Source organism: Monodon monoceros, unplaced genomic scaffold (assembly GCF_005190385.1).
Source record: "Monodon monoceros isolate NGI ecotype Baffin Bay Population unplaced genomic scaffold, NGI_Narwhal_1 Super_Scaffold_19, whole genome shotgun sequence".
Classification (NCBI taxonomy): Eukaryota; Metazoa; Chordata; class Mammalia; order Artiodactyla; family Monodontidae; genus Monodon; species Monodon monoceros.
The window spans coordinates 24,407,796-24,424,598 of NW_021703775.1; the positions used below are offsets into that span (position 1 = coordinate 24,407,796).

Here is a 16,803-nt window from a genome sequence, read left to right on the forward strand (position 1 = left end):
ATATATATATATATATATATATATATATATATATATATAAAATTACCACTGCCTTACTCTTTTCTGACTTCTCTAGCTGAGTATCTAAATGACCTGAACGTTACCACTTAGATGTGCCATAAGTGTTTCAAATTGAACCTGACCTGGAATGGAATATTGTTCCCTTTAAATATGCTTCTTTTTTAAAAATTGAACTATAGTTAATTTACAATTTTGTGTTAGTTTCAAGTATACAGTAAAGTGATTCAGATATATATATATTATATGTGTAATATACGTAATATATAAAAAATATATATTTAAATATATGCTTTTACATGTAAAAGAATGTATATATTTTATATATATAAAAAGAATATATATATATATTCTTTTTCAGATTCTTTTCCATTATAGGTTATCACAAGATATTGAGTATAGTTCCCTGTGCTATACAGTAGGACCTTGTTGTTTACCTATTTTATATATAGTAGTGTGTATATGTTAATCCCAGACTTCTCATTTATTCCTCCCCACCTTTCCCCTTTGGTAATAAGTTTGTTTTCTATGTCTGTGAGTCTATTTCTGTTTTGTAAATAAGTTCATTTGTATCATTTTTTTAGATTCCACATATAAGTGATATCATATATTTGTCTTTCTCTTTCTGATTTGCTTCACTAGTATGATGATTTCTAGGTCCATCCATGTTGCTGCAAATAGCATAATTTCATTCTTTATTTATGGCTGAGTGATATCCCATCGTGTATATATATATACATATATATATATGTATATATATATACCACATCTTTATCCATTCATCTGTCAGTGGACATTTAGGTTGCTTCCATGTCTTGGCTATTGTAAATAGTGCTGCTATGAACATTGGGGTGCATATATCTTTTTGACTAGAGTTTTCTCCGGATATATGCCCAAGAGTGGGATTGCAGGATCACATGGTAACTATTTTTAGTTTTTTAAGGAACCTCCATAATGCTCTCCATAGTGGCTGCACCAACTAACATTCTCATCAACAGCGTAGGAGGGTTCTTTTTTCTCCACACTCTCTCCAGCATTTATTATTTTTAATGATGGCCATTCTGACTGGTGTGAGGTAATACCTCATTAGAGTTTTGATTTGCACTTCTCTAATAATTAGTGATGTGGAGTATCTTTTCATGTGTTTGTTGGCCATCTGTATGTCTTCTTTGGAGAAATGTCTATTTAGGTCTTCTGCCCGTTTTTTGATTGGGTTTTTGTTTTTTTGATATTAAGCTGTATGAGCTGTTTGTATATTTTGGAAATCAATCCCTTATCAGTAGCATTGTTTGCAAATTAAATATACTCCTTATTTTGTTTACCATCTAGGGCATCACCTATACTAGAAATATGATTTTTAGCCTTTGATGCATCTTCTTCACTGCCCATATCCAATCACTTACAGTTGGTCCATTTCACCTTTCAATGTCCCTGAAATGCCTCCCTTCTACTTTATTCCCACTGTAACTGAGTTGGTTTAAGCTCATTCATGTTTTTGCCTGCTTTGCCATAATGGCATTTTCTATGGTCTACCAACCTCCAATCCGTGTTTTGTAGTGAAACGATGTTTCTAAAATGTAGGTGTGATGATGCAATTCTTTCTACTTTTTAGAATCTCTTTGTGGATCCTCGTTGTATCAAGGATAAAATCCAAACACTTTTTTATGGTTTAACAGTTAGAGTTGTTGTCAGCTGCAAATAGTAGAAACCTTCAATTTGGTGGCCTAAACACATAGGAGTTATCTTACCCACATAACAAGAAGTCTCAAGGTAGGTGGTTGCTAGCATTAGCTCAAAAATGTAGGGGCCAGATTCTCTGTGATTCTCATGACCTTTTTTTTATGCTTGTCATCTCATGGCTGCAAAATGGCTGCTGTTGCTCTTGCCTTTTGATTCAAGATTGAAAGACATATGAAAAAGGAAGGAGGTTCCAGCCGACCTCATCTCATGTTTCATAGGCTAGACCTGTGTCATATGGCCATTTCTAGGTGTAAGAGAGGCTGGAAAAATGAGAATTCTAGCCTTTTCAACTTCCAGACCAGTGGTTCATAATCAGGGGTGATTTTGCACGGTAGGGGTGATTTTGCACGGTAGGGGAATTTCTGCCTATGTCTGGACACATTTTTGGCTATAACAACAGGTGAGGGTTCCTGCTAGTATCATCTAGTGGGTGGAGAAACATACTACAATGCATAGGACAACCCCTATGACAAAGAATTAACTTTTCAAGATGTAGGTCATGCCAAGGTTTAGAAAACATGCTAGAATAGAGACAAGCAAGAGGCAACGGACTTAGGGATGGTTTGAGGTACTCCAATATGCAGTTTTTTATGTGGCTTACCAGGGCTTTTATTGTCTAACCTTGACTTCTCCATGCTCTTATTTAATTATAGTCCTCCCTGAGCAAGGCCTCACTTCAACTATTCTAAACCACCTGCCTAGCTTTTTCTCATCTCTTTTGCACAGTTATTTCCTTATCCAGGAACTCTTCCATTCAGTCTTGGACTGGCTAACTCCTTCCCAGTCTTTAAAGTTCTCTCAGTCATCTTCTCCCCTTATTCCCTACTCTGGCTTAGGTGCCCATCCACCTAAGAATCATCCATGTGTTCTCCCTACACATGTTTGGTTTCCTCTATCTCAGCACTTGGATTGGAGCAGTAAACACTTCTTGTTCTAACTACTTGAAAGCAACCCCTTGGTATCATAATATAACAATTTAAAATGAGGATAATCTCATTAATAGTAATAACCTCATTAATAACTTCTAGGAAGGTTGTTAGAAAGATTAAGCTGAATGATTGCTCTTTTTAATTTAATGTTTTGAATTGATAATACATTCTCCAGCCTCACTCTTCCATTCTTTTTAGATTTTTCTTTAAAAATCACCTTCTCAGTGAGATTCCTTTTGGTCACTTTGTCTATCTCCTTCCCTCCAGCACACATTTAACATATCATATCTTCCTTCCTATTTTTTCTGTTTTCTCCTTATCACCACCTAACATACCACCTATTTTATTTATTTATCTTGTTTATCATCCATCTCCTTACTAGCTTACTAGAATGTAAACTCCCAAGAGCACAGAGATTTGTTTTTCATTTATTTACTGCCATATCCTCAGCATCTAGAATAGTGCCTGGCACCTATTAGATGCTCAACAAGTTAGTGAATGAATATTGCTCAGTGATCAAACAATACAAAATGACATGCAGTAAGAGGTCTTACTCCAGAGCTGTCTCCTACTTCTAGTCCCCAAATTTGATCCATACCAGGCTTCTCTGCATCTTTCCAGAGTTCTTTGTGCAGATATAAGAAAATATAAGCATACAGTCTCACCTTCCCCACTGTTATACACAGGTTTGTACTTCACTTTTTTCACTGAAAAATGTATTTTGAAAATATTGTATTTAATATCAATGTATAGAGAGCTTCCTCATTCTTTTAGACAACTACACACTGTTCCATTGTACAGATGAATCATAGTTTAACCAGTCATGGCCAGTGGGAACGGTTCAAATCTTTTCAAACAGGACAACAAGCCTGCAATAAATAACCATGGCATACATATGTGTTCAAGTGCATTTGTAGAATAAATTCTCAAAAGTAGAATTGCTGGATCAAGTGTACAATAATTATTATTTATGATAAGTATTACCAAATTGGCATTTAAAGAGTTTCACAAATTTACTGCTTATAAGATGTATGAGAAAACCCTGTTACAGTATTTTCAAACTGTTGGATTTTTGACAGTCTGGTAGATAAAAAATAATATCTAAATGTTATTTAATTTTTGTTTCTCTAGGTCATAGGTCAGGAAACTTTTTCTTTAAAGAGCTAGATAGTAAATATTTTCAGCTTTGTAGGCCATACAGTTTCTATTCTAACTCTCAACTCTGTGTTGTAGCATGCAAGCAGACATAGACAAAACATAAATGAATGGGCATGGCTATGTGCCAATAACAAAACAGACAGCTGGCCAGATTTGGCTTGTGAGCCATGGTGTGCCAACCCGTGCTTTCAGCAAGCATCTTTTCATATGTTTAAGAGCCATTACTTTTCTGTGAACTATTAATATTGGGTTGGCAAAAAGGTTCTTTCAGGTTTTTCTGTAAAATGCAATGGAAAAACACGAACGAACTTTTTGGCCAGCCCGATTTTTTTTTTTTCTTTTTTTGGTCCATTTACTTTATTGGTGTCTTTTTTGCTCTTTCTAGGTGCTCTTTATATATTTCAAATATTTTTCCCAATTTGTCATTTAACTTTGCTTACAGTAATTTTTTTCATTGAATAAGTTTTGGGGGATTATTTATTTTTTTACTTAACCAATATTCTTTGGATGTTTAACTGCCACTATAGCTGTGCAGACCATGTAGTATTTAACCAGAATTTGAATCACTTTTCCTATGAGATTGGCATGAGGGAGGTGGTCTCAGCAATGAGGGAGAGTAGACCAACATTACTCAATTAATAGTCACAAATTTGGAGATTTAAGAAAGTATTGTAATTTCTGTTTTCTATTATTATTATTCTATTATTTATATGGGAATCTGGTGAAGGCTGAGAACCTTTATGTCTCTAGGCCAAAGGCACTGTTGACTCACAGTAAATTTTTGTGGAATAAAGTAATCATTTATTGACTTATAAAATAAAAAGAAAATCCAACAGTTGGAATATCCCCTTTCGGAGAGTTTGGTGAAAGTGGTACTTTCATACACAGCTGTTGGCAAGATAAAGTAATGTACCATTTTTGAACATTCATTTAGCAATTTGTATCAAGAGGTATAAAAATATATACCCTTTTGACATGAAGATTTCTATTCTGAGAATCCATTATAAAAGCAGTAAGTGAAACAAACAAGCAAAAAAGGAAGTAGTGTTAAGCACAAAAATGTTCCTTCCATCATTTTTACTAAAAAAGAAATTTGCAACAACCTAAGTATCCAAAGGTAGGAAACTGTTTTTGTAGCCTATGGTGCATTCACTGGGTAGAATACTATGTAGCCATTGTTAAGTATGATTGACTGGGAGACTGTGGAGCAATACAGAAAGACATTATATGAAATGTGTATCCTTGGGGCGAAGAATGAATAGGTGGAGCACAGAGGATTTTTAGGGCAGTGAAAATACTGTGTATGATGGATACATGTTATTATACATTTTTTGAAACTGATAGAAGGTACACCACCAAGAGTGAACCCGAATATAAACTCTGGGCTTTGGGTTATTATATGTCTATTAGGTTCATGTGTCAAATATAATAATTGTACCAAATTATACCAAGTGTAACAAATGTACCGCTCTGATGGGAGATGTTGATAATGGCGGAAGCTATTGCATGTGTGGGGTTGGGAGGTATATGGGAAATCTCTGTACCTTCCACTTAATTTTGCTGTGAACCTAAAACTGCTCTAAAAAAATCATCTTAAAAATAAACAAAAAGTATATCCAGAGAGAAAAATATAAGTTGTATATAAACTGATTATAACCAAGTAAATATAAATTTATATAAGAGAAAGAACAGAAGAAAATTCACTTCACTGCACTTCATAGTGTGTAGTTATATTCAGGTTGTAAGATTATGGTGATTTGATAGTTTTTTTCTATTCCCTACTCTTTTAATATTGTATTATTATACATAAATCATTTGTCACATATATATGCATATATCCATACTGGCATATATCTATTTATCCACATATAATAATTGAACTTTTAGAAATTGTGTATTCATGATTTAATTCAATAAATACTTAAGAGATAGGCACCGTGAGCAAAGCACTGGCTGGATGCTGTGGCAATCCAAAGTGAATCATATGGATTCTCTTCTCAAATTTCTCACTGTTGTATGGGGAATATAGTGGTTACATAACTGATTATAATACAACTATATAAAGTGTGCCTAGATTGGAGGAGCTAATTACACTCCTCCCTTCCATACTCAAAGAGCCAGAAAAGCATCAGAATACAGTATCAACTTGCCCAGTAAATAAGCCAGATCAGATAATGTGTCAGGGCCTTCTACCTAGCTGCCCTTGAGTCCTGGGCTATAGAACTGCAGGTCTTTCCCCCTGCAGGTAAAGAAAAGTGAGTAGGGTGGATTAGGATGAGGTGGAATAATGAAAGGCCTCTTCTGGGGTGTTTTTTGCCTGGGGGCAAGAGAGGGGGAGTAGGAGAAGAGAGGGGAAGCTGAAAGAAGTGAAAGCAAAGGAGAACCAGCACCAGAAGGAAGGAGCACCAGAGCCAGCCTAGTGGGCACAGTGATTCTCCAATACTCCTTCCTGGGGAAGAAAAAATCAGAGCTGGAAAGAGAAGGAAGGAAGCTTTCTCCAGCATTTCAGAGAAGGCAAAAGTGTTAATGGGAGTCTTTGTTTTTCTATAGGGAGGGGCAGAATCCCATGAAGAGACATCTTCACAGTGCCTTAAGAATTCAGAGAAGAGTTTGTGCTGAATACTCCCTGATTCTACACAAGTCACACTGTTCTCTTTAAAGCCTATTTTAAAAAATCTTTTCTTTTCCACTCAAGGGATTGCAAGCTGTAGGACCAACAAGAAAGTCCATGCAGGGAAAAGATTATGTTTGCACAGACCTCAGCTGAACTGGCCTGGACTGGTGTTACTGTTCTCTCCTACTGCGTCTGTTGGGCATGATCTGACTTCCAAGGGTGCAAATGAAATTAGCCCCAGGACCTCCCCATAGGCCCTCTTCCTGCCAATGAAAACAATGACCCTGCAGGAAGCAAGATATAGCAATACATTTATTTTTATTTATTGAGGGAAAACTACCATCAATAGCTGTCTCTATTCTGCTTCTTGGTCAATTAACAGCTATCTGGATCTCCTCAAGACAGGGTAGATCATTGCCTAAGAGGAAGTGACCTGGAACAGAGAGAGATAAAGCAACCACAATAGAACTACAGTTTGATTTTTGTAAAAGAATGATGAAGAGAAACAACACAAATTATATCAGCTGTGAAAACCAGTCCTGAGTCACCTGCTCAGGATCCAGTGAGACTCAGTAAAAACTCCTTGCCCTCTCTGGTTGCTTTTACTGGGTTTCTCTGGGAATCTGTGTCTGAGACAATTGTAGGCAAAAAAAGATGTTTTCTGATCTGGGAAGTTAAGACAGGACAGGATGGACTAGTTACGCTAGAGGGAGAATAGTGGTTTCCAACATTCAGTTCAGTAACCATCTTCAAGTTAACCTATGTTATAGGTGGGGTGAGGGCAGGTTGTGAAAGAGAGACATTAATTCACAGGGAAGGGAGGATGGGATGAGAAAAGAAAGGAAGGGAATAAGGGAGAGAAGGAAAGAGGGAGGAAAACAGATAGATGGATAGAGGAATGAGAGAGGGAGGGAGGGAAGGGAAGGGGGAAAGAGAGGGAGAGAAAGGAGAGAAGGAAGGAAGGAAGGAAGGAAGGAAGGAAGGAAGGAAGGAAGGAAGGGAGGGAGAGAGGGGAACAAAATAAAGAGTGAGAGTAAGTTATCAGTTATTGCCAGGATCTGGGATAATCCCTTTATGCTTGTCATCTGTAATATCTTTACCACAATTCAGCAGAGTTGGTAGTGTTATCGTTGTTTAAAAGAAGAGTCTGAGATGAGGCTTCAAATACAGGTCTGCCTGATGGTTTTCCACCCTGGTAAAAGCATGGATTTGTACATCTTTTCTAGAAAGCCTTTTCAGATTCCCATATTTGAACTTAGCTTTTCCACTCACCTTTGCATTTCCAGAAATCCTTCTTCATGTTTCTATAGTTGCACTCCCCTTTGGTACTGCAACGGATAAGGCCACCTTCCCTGCTGGGCTGTTAAGCTTCTCAAGGCAAAGAGCTCACTCAGTCCTCTCAGTGTTTGCTGAATATCTGTTTGCTCGATATTGGCTGGACAGAGTTCAGTTTCAGCTTCCTTCTCTCTCCCTTTCTTTCTTTTCTTCCCTCCCTCCCTCCTTTCTTTCTCTCTTTCTCTCTTTCTTTCTTTCTTTCCTTCTTCCTTCCTTCCTTTTTCTTTCTCTTTCTTTCTTTCTTTTTCTTTCTTCCTTCCTTCTTTCTTTCTTTTTCTTTCTTTCCTTCCTTCCTTCCTTCTTTCTTACTTTTTCTTTCTTCCTTCCTCCCTTTCTTCCTTCCTCCCTTTCTTCCTTCCTCCCTTTCTTTCATTCCTTCTTTCTTTCATTCTTTCTTTCCTTCTTTCTTCCTTCCTTCCCTCCTTCCTTCCTTCCTTTCTTTTTCTTTCTTTCTCTTTCTTTTCTTTCTTTCTTTCTTTCTCTTTCTTTCTCCCTTCCCTTCTCTTCCTCCCTCCCTTCTCTCTCTCTCCCTCCCTCCCTTCCTTTCTTTCTTTAAAGGAGATATAATTTGACATAGAACATTGTATAAGTTTAAGGTGAGAACATGTTGCTTTGATACATTTCTGTATTGCAGTATGATCACCACTGTAACATTAGCTAACACCTCTTTCACGTCATATAATTACTATCTTCTTTTTTTGTGGTGAGAACAATTAAGATATAGTGTCTTAGCAACTTTGAAGTCTATAACACAATACTGTTGTCTATAATGACTATGCTGTGCATTAGGTCTCCAGGACTTATTTATCTACTAGTTGCTAACGTGTACCTTTAAACAACACATTCCCAGTTCTTCCACCCCACAGCCCCTGGTAACCAGTGTTCTGCTCTGTTTTTATGAGTTCAACTTTTTTAGATTCCACGTGTTACTGATATCATATATTATTTGCCTTTGTCTGACTTATTTCATTTTAGCATAATGCCCTTGAGGTCCATCCATGTTATAAATGGCAGGATCTCCTTCTCTTTTATGGCTGAATAATGCTGTAATATATATCACATTTTCTTTATCCATTCATCTGTTGATAGATACTTAGGTTGTTTCCATAATTTGGTTATTATGAATAATGCTGCCATAAACATGGGAATGCAGCTATCTCTTTAAGATGGTGATGTCATCTCCTGTTTCCTTGATCATCCCAATAGATGCAGAAAAAGCGTTTGACAAAATACAACTTTCTTTAATGATAAACCCTCAAACTGGGTATAAAAAGGAATATATCTCAGTATAATAAAGGCAATATATGACAAGCCCGCAGCTAACAGCATACTAATTGGTGAAAGATGAAAGCTTTTTGATCACAAAGCCTCCACCATTTTACTAACCCCTTTACATTTTTGATGTCACAATTGGCCAGTTTTTATATTGTGTATTTTTTAACAGACTATAGTGGTTTCAGTTATTTTTAGTACCCTTTTCCTTTAACCTTTATACTGCAGTTAAGTGGTTAACACAGCTTCATAGTACAGAATTAGAGTTTTCTAAATCTGAAACTGTATATTTATTGTATATTTACCTTTACCAGTGTGTTGTATACTTTAATGTGTTTTCATGTCACTAATTAGCATATTTTCTCCTTCATATCTGAAGGATAATTTTGCCAGGTAAAGTATTCTTGGCTGGCAATTTTTCTTTCAACAATTTGAATAGGTCATTCCACTCTCTCCTGGCCTGTAGCGTTTCTGCTGATAAATCCTCTGATAGCCTAATGAGGGTTCCTTTGTAAGTTTATTATCTTTCTTCCTCTGGCTTTTTAAGGATTCTCTCTTCTTCCTTGATTTTTGACAATTTCATTATAATGTTCTTGGCGGTCTTTTGCACTGAGATAGTAGGATGATCTATTAGTTTCATAAACTTGGATGTCTAAGACTCTCCCTAGGTTTGTGAAGTTCTCAGCTAGCGTTTCTTTAAATAAACTTTCTGCCCCTCTCTTCTCCTCTGGAACTCCAGTTATGCTATATATTTGTGTGTTTGATTGAATCCCATAGATCATGTACACTTTCTTCCCTCTTTTTCATTTTTTTTTCTATGTTCACCTCTGATTGGGTTATTTCAAAATTACTGTCTTCCTGGTTGCTTATTTTATCTTCCATTTGATCTACCCTGCTGCAGATTCTCTCTGTTTCATTTTTCATTTTAATCATCAAATTCTTCAGCTCCACAATTTCTGTTTGGTTCCTTTTTATGGTTTTTAACTTTTTGCTAAATCTCTCACTTTGTACATGTATTTTTTTCCTGATTTTATTGAATTGTCTTCTGTTTCTTGTAGCTCACTGTTTCCTCAAAACAGCTATTTTGAATTCTTTATCAGCTAGATTATAAGATTTTTTGCTTTTGAGTTCAGTTATTGAAGGATTATTATCTTTTGGTGATGATGTGTTTTCTTGATTCTCCCCCTTTCTTGTAGTTCAGACACCTCCTCAAATCTTTACTAGTTGCTTTCAGATAGGGTATACTGTTTGTTCATCCTGTTCTATCTGGGGTTCTCTCTGACCTTGTATTTATACACCTGCTCTGTACTTCTTGCTCCCTCTTGTGGCAGAATTCTTAAGCTTTTATGTCTTCTGTGGTTCTTACAACTCACCTGGCTGGCTGCTGGAAATCTCTCTTGTTTTCCAGAAGGTAGCACTACAGCTCAAGTTTGTGTTTTCTCTCTTGCCCACAGATACTGGTCTGTTTTTCTAATAGCACTGCATTCACCCTGCTCACTCCTGCTGCCAATCTCTGAGTGCAAACAAGGAGCCACCACAGAGTGAGGGGAGGTGTGGGTTTAGTACTTGGGGCATTGGGGGTAACCACCAGCTGGTGGGGATATCCTTGGCTGATGTTCTCCCAGGGGCTCTTGAGTGGACTTCCTGCTGAAGCCCTGAGCACAGACAGCAGGAACCATGCCCCTTTAACGCCTTTTGATGTTCTTATTAGCCTTTTCTGATCTTCTCCCTTCCCCCAGTCATAGAGGTCCTGTTTCCAGTACTCCTAGTGTTGCTGGAGAAAAATGGGTTTCTCTTGCAGCATCCAGCATAGCTGGGGTAGCCGGGCACTCACACTGTACTCTCCTTTTCACCTGTGGACAGGTCACCACGGGATAGTTCAGTCTGTTATTGTGTCAACTTGTGGAGAGGGGCAAAGCTGAAAAAGTTCCTCTTTCCCTCTCTGCTGTATTCAAACTCATGTGTGTGTGTGTGTATGTGTGTGTGTGTGTGTGTTTTCCCTCCAGTGGTGTGCTCTAATCACCTCCAGGGGGCTGGAATTTTACAAATTCTCTCTCATCTGTGGGTATTTGCCCAAGTCAGCACTCTCCAGGTTTTCCCCAATCACGGCTGGGAGTTGTTGAGGCAGGTTTGCTTGCTCTGCTGATTCTGTAGCCCAAACCAGTGTTTGTCTGTCTATTACCAGATGAACACGTAAGCAAGACTTCTCCCTGGTCCCTTGTCATATGATATTAGATCACACAATTCCCACGGAGGCACTGTGGTTTATGGCTAGATACCTCATTAGTTGTACAAAAAGTAAGGATGTCTTACACGACCATGATGTTAATGTCAGTCCCCTTTTACTGTGTTTCATTGTTTGTTGACTACTCTTATGTTGACTCTCCGTGTTTTCTTTTTTCTTCTTTAAACAGTTTTTATTTCACGTCGTCCCTTTTTGTATTCAATCATATGCATACATTTCTTCCCTTGCAGTAAACATTGGACTATTCGTGTTTTCTATTTTCTTCTCTATTCTTTTCTTTGTACCTATACTTTGTATCTATTTTACTCACATCACTGTCATTTCAGTGGAGGTTTCAGAGAGAAGGAGGGATCATAAACACATGTGTTCAGTATGCTGTGTTCAGACTGATAGAACCTTTTTTGGGTACAATTTGAAACGTATAAAACCTGAAAATGCCTAAGCCCTTTGATACAGCTGTTCTGTTTCTAGATTAACTAAACTGTAGAAATAATTCTGCAATGCATAAAGAGATATATACAAGGACAAAAAGATACTGACTTTAGCATTGATTGTAATAGTGAAAAATAGGAAACAATTTATATGCTATCAACAAGGAAAAGGTTAAACTTTGATGTCTATACTACAGAAAAATATGCAGCAGTCAGAAAGAATACTGTTGACATATGTTGAAACCTCTCTAAGAAATATTCTTAAATTTAAAAAGCAAATATAAATCATGTATGATTCCACTTGTATTCTTTAAAAACCCACAAAACAATATATACATTTTGATTCATACTTACAGGTGAATATAGATTATGGATCTAATTTACTGATGTCAATCTTGGGTCTGGTCAGATTGACCATGCCCTTTGACTCAAGGCCAGGCATGTCCCAGTGCTCTGACATGTAGAAGGTGAGAGCTCTTCATTCAGAGGCTCTCATTCTGTTGAACACATCATACAGGGATCATCACTGGGCCCACTAAGTATATTACATATCAGCAGAATGATTATTTTCTTCTCTCACCACAAAAGGGCTTAAATTACTCCCCCACAAATTAACCTGACGAGTGTTTGCAAAAATGCCCACACTGGCTTTCAATCTGTGATTGTATAAGTTATCTATTGCTGCACAGCAAATTACAGATCTTCCTCAACCTACCCATTGTAAATTTAAAATATCATGTCAAAAATGCATTTAAAAAAAATTTTATTTTGTATTGGACTATAGTTGATTTACAATGTTGTATCAGATTCAGGTGTACAGCAAAGTGATTCAGTTATATGTATACATATATCTATCCTTTTTCAAATTCTTTTCCCATTTAGGTTATTGTGGAATATTAACCAGAGTTCCCTGTGCTATACAGGAGGTCCTTGTTGGTTATCTATTTTAAATATAGTAATTTGTATATGTCATTCCCACACTTCCAATTTATCCCTCCCCTCTACCTTTCCCCTTTAGTAACCATAAGTTTTTTTCTAAGTCTGTGAGTCTGTTTCTGTTTTGTAAATAAGCTCATTTGTATCGTATTTTTTTGCTTCTACACATAAGCGATATCATATATTTGTCTTTTCTCTGTCTGACTTAACTTTACTTAGTATGATAATCTCCAAGTCCATCCATATTGCTGCAAATGGCATTATTTCATTCTTTGTAATGATTGAGTAATATTCCATTGTGTGTGTGTGTGTGTGTGTGTGTATGTGTGTGTGTATATATATATATATATATATCCATTCGTCGGTCAATGGACATGTAGGTTGCTTCCAAGTCTTGGCTATTATAAGCAGCACTGCAATGAACATTGGGGTGCATGTATCGTTTCGAACCATGGTTTTCTCCAGATATATGCCCAGGAGTGGGATTGCTGATTCATTGGTAGCTCTATTTTTAGTTTTTTAAGGAACTTCCATACTGTTCTCCATAGTAGCTGTACCAATTTACATTCCCACCAACAGTGTAGGAGGGTTCCCTTTTCTCCACACCCTTTCCAGCATTTATTGTTTGTAGACATTTTGATGATGGCCATTCTGACTGGTGTGAGGTGATATGTCAATGTAATTATATCTCTGATAATTAGTGATGTTGAGCATCTTTTCATGTGCCTCTTGGCCATCTGAAGGTCTTCTTTGGAGAAGTGTCTCATTTAGGTCTTCTACCCATTGTTTGATTGGGATTTTTCTTTTGATATTGACAAAAATGCATTTAATACACCTAACCTGTGGAACATCATAGCTTGGCCTAACCTACCTCAAATGTGTTCAGAACACTTACATTAATCTGCAGTTGGGCAAAATCATCTAACGCAAACCCTATTTTTTAATAAAGTCTTTAATATCTCATGTAATTTATTGACTACTGTACTGAAAGTGAAAAACTGAATGGTTGTCTACGTTCAGAATGGCTTAAGTGATCATGTGGCTGACTGGGAGTACAGCTCACTGCTGCTGCCCAGCATCAGAAAAGAGTATTGTACCGCATATTGATAGCACAGGGAAAGATCAAAATTTTAAATTAGAAGTATAATTTCTACTTGAGTGCATATTGCTTTCACTAAATTGTAAAGTTAAAAAATCATAAGTCTAGCCATTGCAATTCAGGGACCATCTGTACCTCAAAACAACACATATTAATTATCTCTCTGTTTCTGTAAGTCAGGAATCTGGGATTGGCATAGCTGGGTTCTCTGGTTCAAGGTGTCCCACAAGGCTGCTGCATGACCAGGGTTGTGGCCACCTCAATGCTCTACCAGGAGAGGATTCACTTCAAAATTTTAAATTCCAGTAAAATAACGTTATTTATTACAAAAGTAATGTCAGTGAGAATAGAATACTTAAAAATACAGCTAAGCAAAATAAAATATAAAATACACAAAACATATTCATACACTTCCAAGCTTTGAAGGCTGTTAGAGGCCACCCTTAGTTCCTCCCTATGCAGTCCTCTCTGTAGTACAGATCATAGCATGGGAACTGACTGCATCAGAGCAAGCAAGTGAGTAAGTAAGAGAGAGAGAGCATGAGTAAGTTAGAAGTCAGTCTTGGGTTCCCTGATCTCGAGTCATCCATCACTTTTGTTAGAAGTAAGTCACTAGGTCCAGCCCACTATGTCCAGCCCTTGGAGGGAAGGGCTTGCATAAGAGTATGAATACCAAGAGGTGGGGGGTCATCTCAGAAGTTACCTACAACTATGATTAAAAGGTAATTCAGGGGGTTGCAGGAGCAAATTCAGAAGCAAAGATTTTTCTGGTATAAGCAAATGGCACAGTTACTTGCTTCTAGTAAATGCTAAATAATATTTTCTTTTTAACTTTTCATTTTGAAATAATTTTGAAGTTAAGTTACAGGAATAGTAAGAGAATTCCATACACTCTTTACCCACATTCACCATTTGTTGAAAATTATATTTTAAAAACATTATGCAGTTTGTCACGTGGAAAGGCAATATTTGTAACCATCAAAGCTTTGAGGTCTGGTGAGAGGCGTGCACCCTGTGCTGGAGTCATATTTGCTCTCTGCATATATAGTGGTCATCTCTCAAATGTTCTCTTCTTCCTCCTCCTCCAGAAAATCCTGAGCGAGCAGCCCTGTACTTTGTCTCTGGTGTGTGCATCGGGCTGGTCCTCACCGTAGCTGCCCTGGTGATGAGGATCTCTTGCCACACAGACTGCCGGCAGCATCCCCAGAAGAAGTTCCTGCAGGACCAAGAAAGCAGCAGCAACAGCAGCGACAGCGAGGATGGCAGCTCCTACACGGCATCTGACATCTCAGTCAGGAGACATCGTCGCTTCGAGAGGACTTTGAACAAGAACGTCTTCACCTCAGCGGAGGAGCTGGAGCGTGCCCAGCGGCTAGAGGAGCGGGAACGCATCATCAGGGAGATTTGGATGAATGGCCAGCCCGAGGTTCCTGGCACCAGGAGCCTGAACCGCTACTACTAGGGACAGGAGCAGGAATCCACACCCCACTGTTAGCCGCCTGGTAGAGAAAGGGTTCCACAAGGAGGGCGGGCACAAAGAGTTGAACGCAGCTCTGCTAATGTTATGGTGGCAGAGATAAGCAGGACATTCCCATTTTCTAGCCAGGAGGACTGATTTCTCCCTTTTTACTAAATTTATGGAGAAGTAGAAAAAACAAGTTGGTTCATCAACTTTTCCAGGTCTTGGAATGGTGCTGAAAACCCTTCTCCAGCAATGTGGATGGAGAGTAGAGAAATGGAACTTGTGGTTTCTCTTGATTTCTGAGGATCTCAGAAGTTTCTGCAGACTTCATTGCTATGTGTTATTTCTTTACAAAAGGAAATATTATTACAGCATGAGGGCTAGGAAGAGCAGGGTTAACTTAACCCAGTAAATGCAACTTTCTAAATGACTCCATGCTATGGAGGTGATTTTGATCCAGATAGCCTGATCAGTGCTTATTGTTTAAGGTCTATTCTTTCAATCTTGTGTTGCAATGGCAACCTCAGGGATTAAAATCCTATTTTTTATTAAAGTTCCCACTTCACTCATGAAAATGAATAATGTATTATAGGAGATGTGTCAGTGAACTAGAAAAATGTCAATAACCTCAAAGGATGAAGGTTTTATTTTAAATAGCTTATAAAGAATATATTAACATGCAATTAATGCTACATGCATTTGAAAATGCAGCACAAGAATAAAAGCTGTGTTTTTCCCCCTTTTGGAGAGAAGAAAATTTTGTTATGACTCTAGGTAATCATGATTTTAAACAATTTGTTTTAAAAAAAATCCCGTTTGGATTTCTAATAAAAGAATGGGAATGGGAGGTGAGGAATAAAGCCAAAATTAAGTTGGGATAAAAAATAAATGTTACATAAGATCTTTTTCTGTTTTATGTTGATATCTGTGGTTACACTTACCCTAAACAGCAGCCCTTTTATATAGTTGGGTATGGTCTTTTGCCAGGCCCTTCAAATAGCTGGAGAATTGTGAGAAACTGGAGAATGGAGAAATGGCCCCTAGGGGCTTTTCATTTTCTGTATGTTTCTGTTATGATTACAGAATAGTTGAGTGATTGTTAAGCTGATAGAGGAATAGAAGACTTACCTAAGGCTAGAAATAATATGGTGGCCTCATACTGAGAGGGGAAGTTGGTAAGGAAGGAAGAGGGGCAAGGCTGAACCACATTTAGAAATGGGTTACAGAGGAGGATGCAGCATCCTCCAGCCTGATAGACGGCAATAATGCATTCTATCAGTCTGTCAGATCGCTTCTCTGGCCATGCAGTGGGTTGCTTAGTCAGCCTGTCTGGATGCTCCAGAGCCTTCCTAGTGGATTTCCCCAGTTCATTGGCTTTGTCATCATACCTGAGAAGACGGTTGGGAGACTTCCTCAGCTGGACACTCTATTACTTTGGGAACTCACTATCTGTGATAGGGGCTTGAAAGTCTGTCTTAAGAACTGAATGGTTACAGATATCTGTTTCCCAAGGGGGCAATAGTTTGCTTGAAATCCTCAATGGCTGGCTTGATTATACCTTTTT

The 16,803-nt window shown here is 37.7% G+C and overlaps 1 protein-coding gene across 3 annotated transcripts in view; it reads left to right on the forward strand.

Moving 5' to 3' along the window:
* Positions 1-16,134, forward strand: part of EVA1A (eva-1 homolog A, regulator of programmed cell death) — a 69,891-nt gene extending 53,757 nt beyond the window's left edge. For all 3 annotated transcript variants that reach the window (XM_029231385.1, XM_029231384.1, XM_029231386.1), the window contains one exon: positions 14,866-16,134. In XM_029231385.1, coding sequence (XP_029087218.1) covers positions 14,866-15,239 — 374 coding nt within the window. In that variant the 3' untranslated portion in view covers positions 15,240-16,134. The remainder of the gene's footprint in view (positions 1-14,865) is intronic.
* Positions 16,135-16,803: the final 669 nt, after the last annotated feature.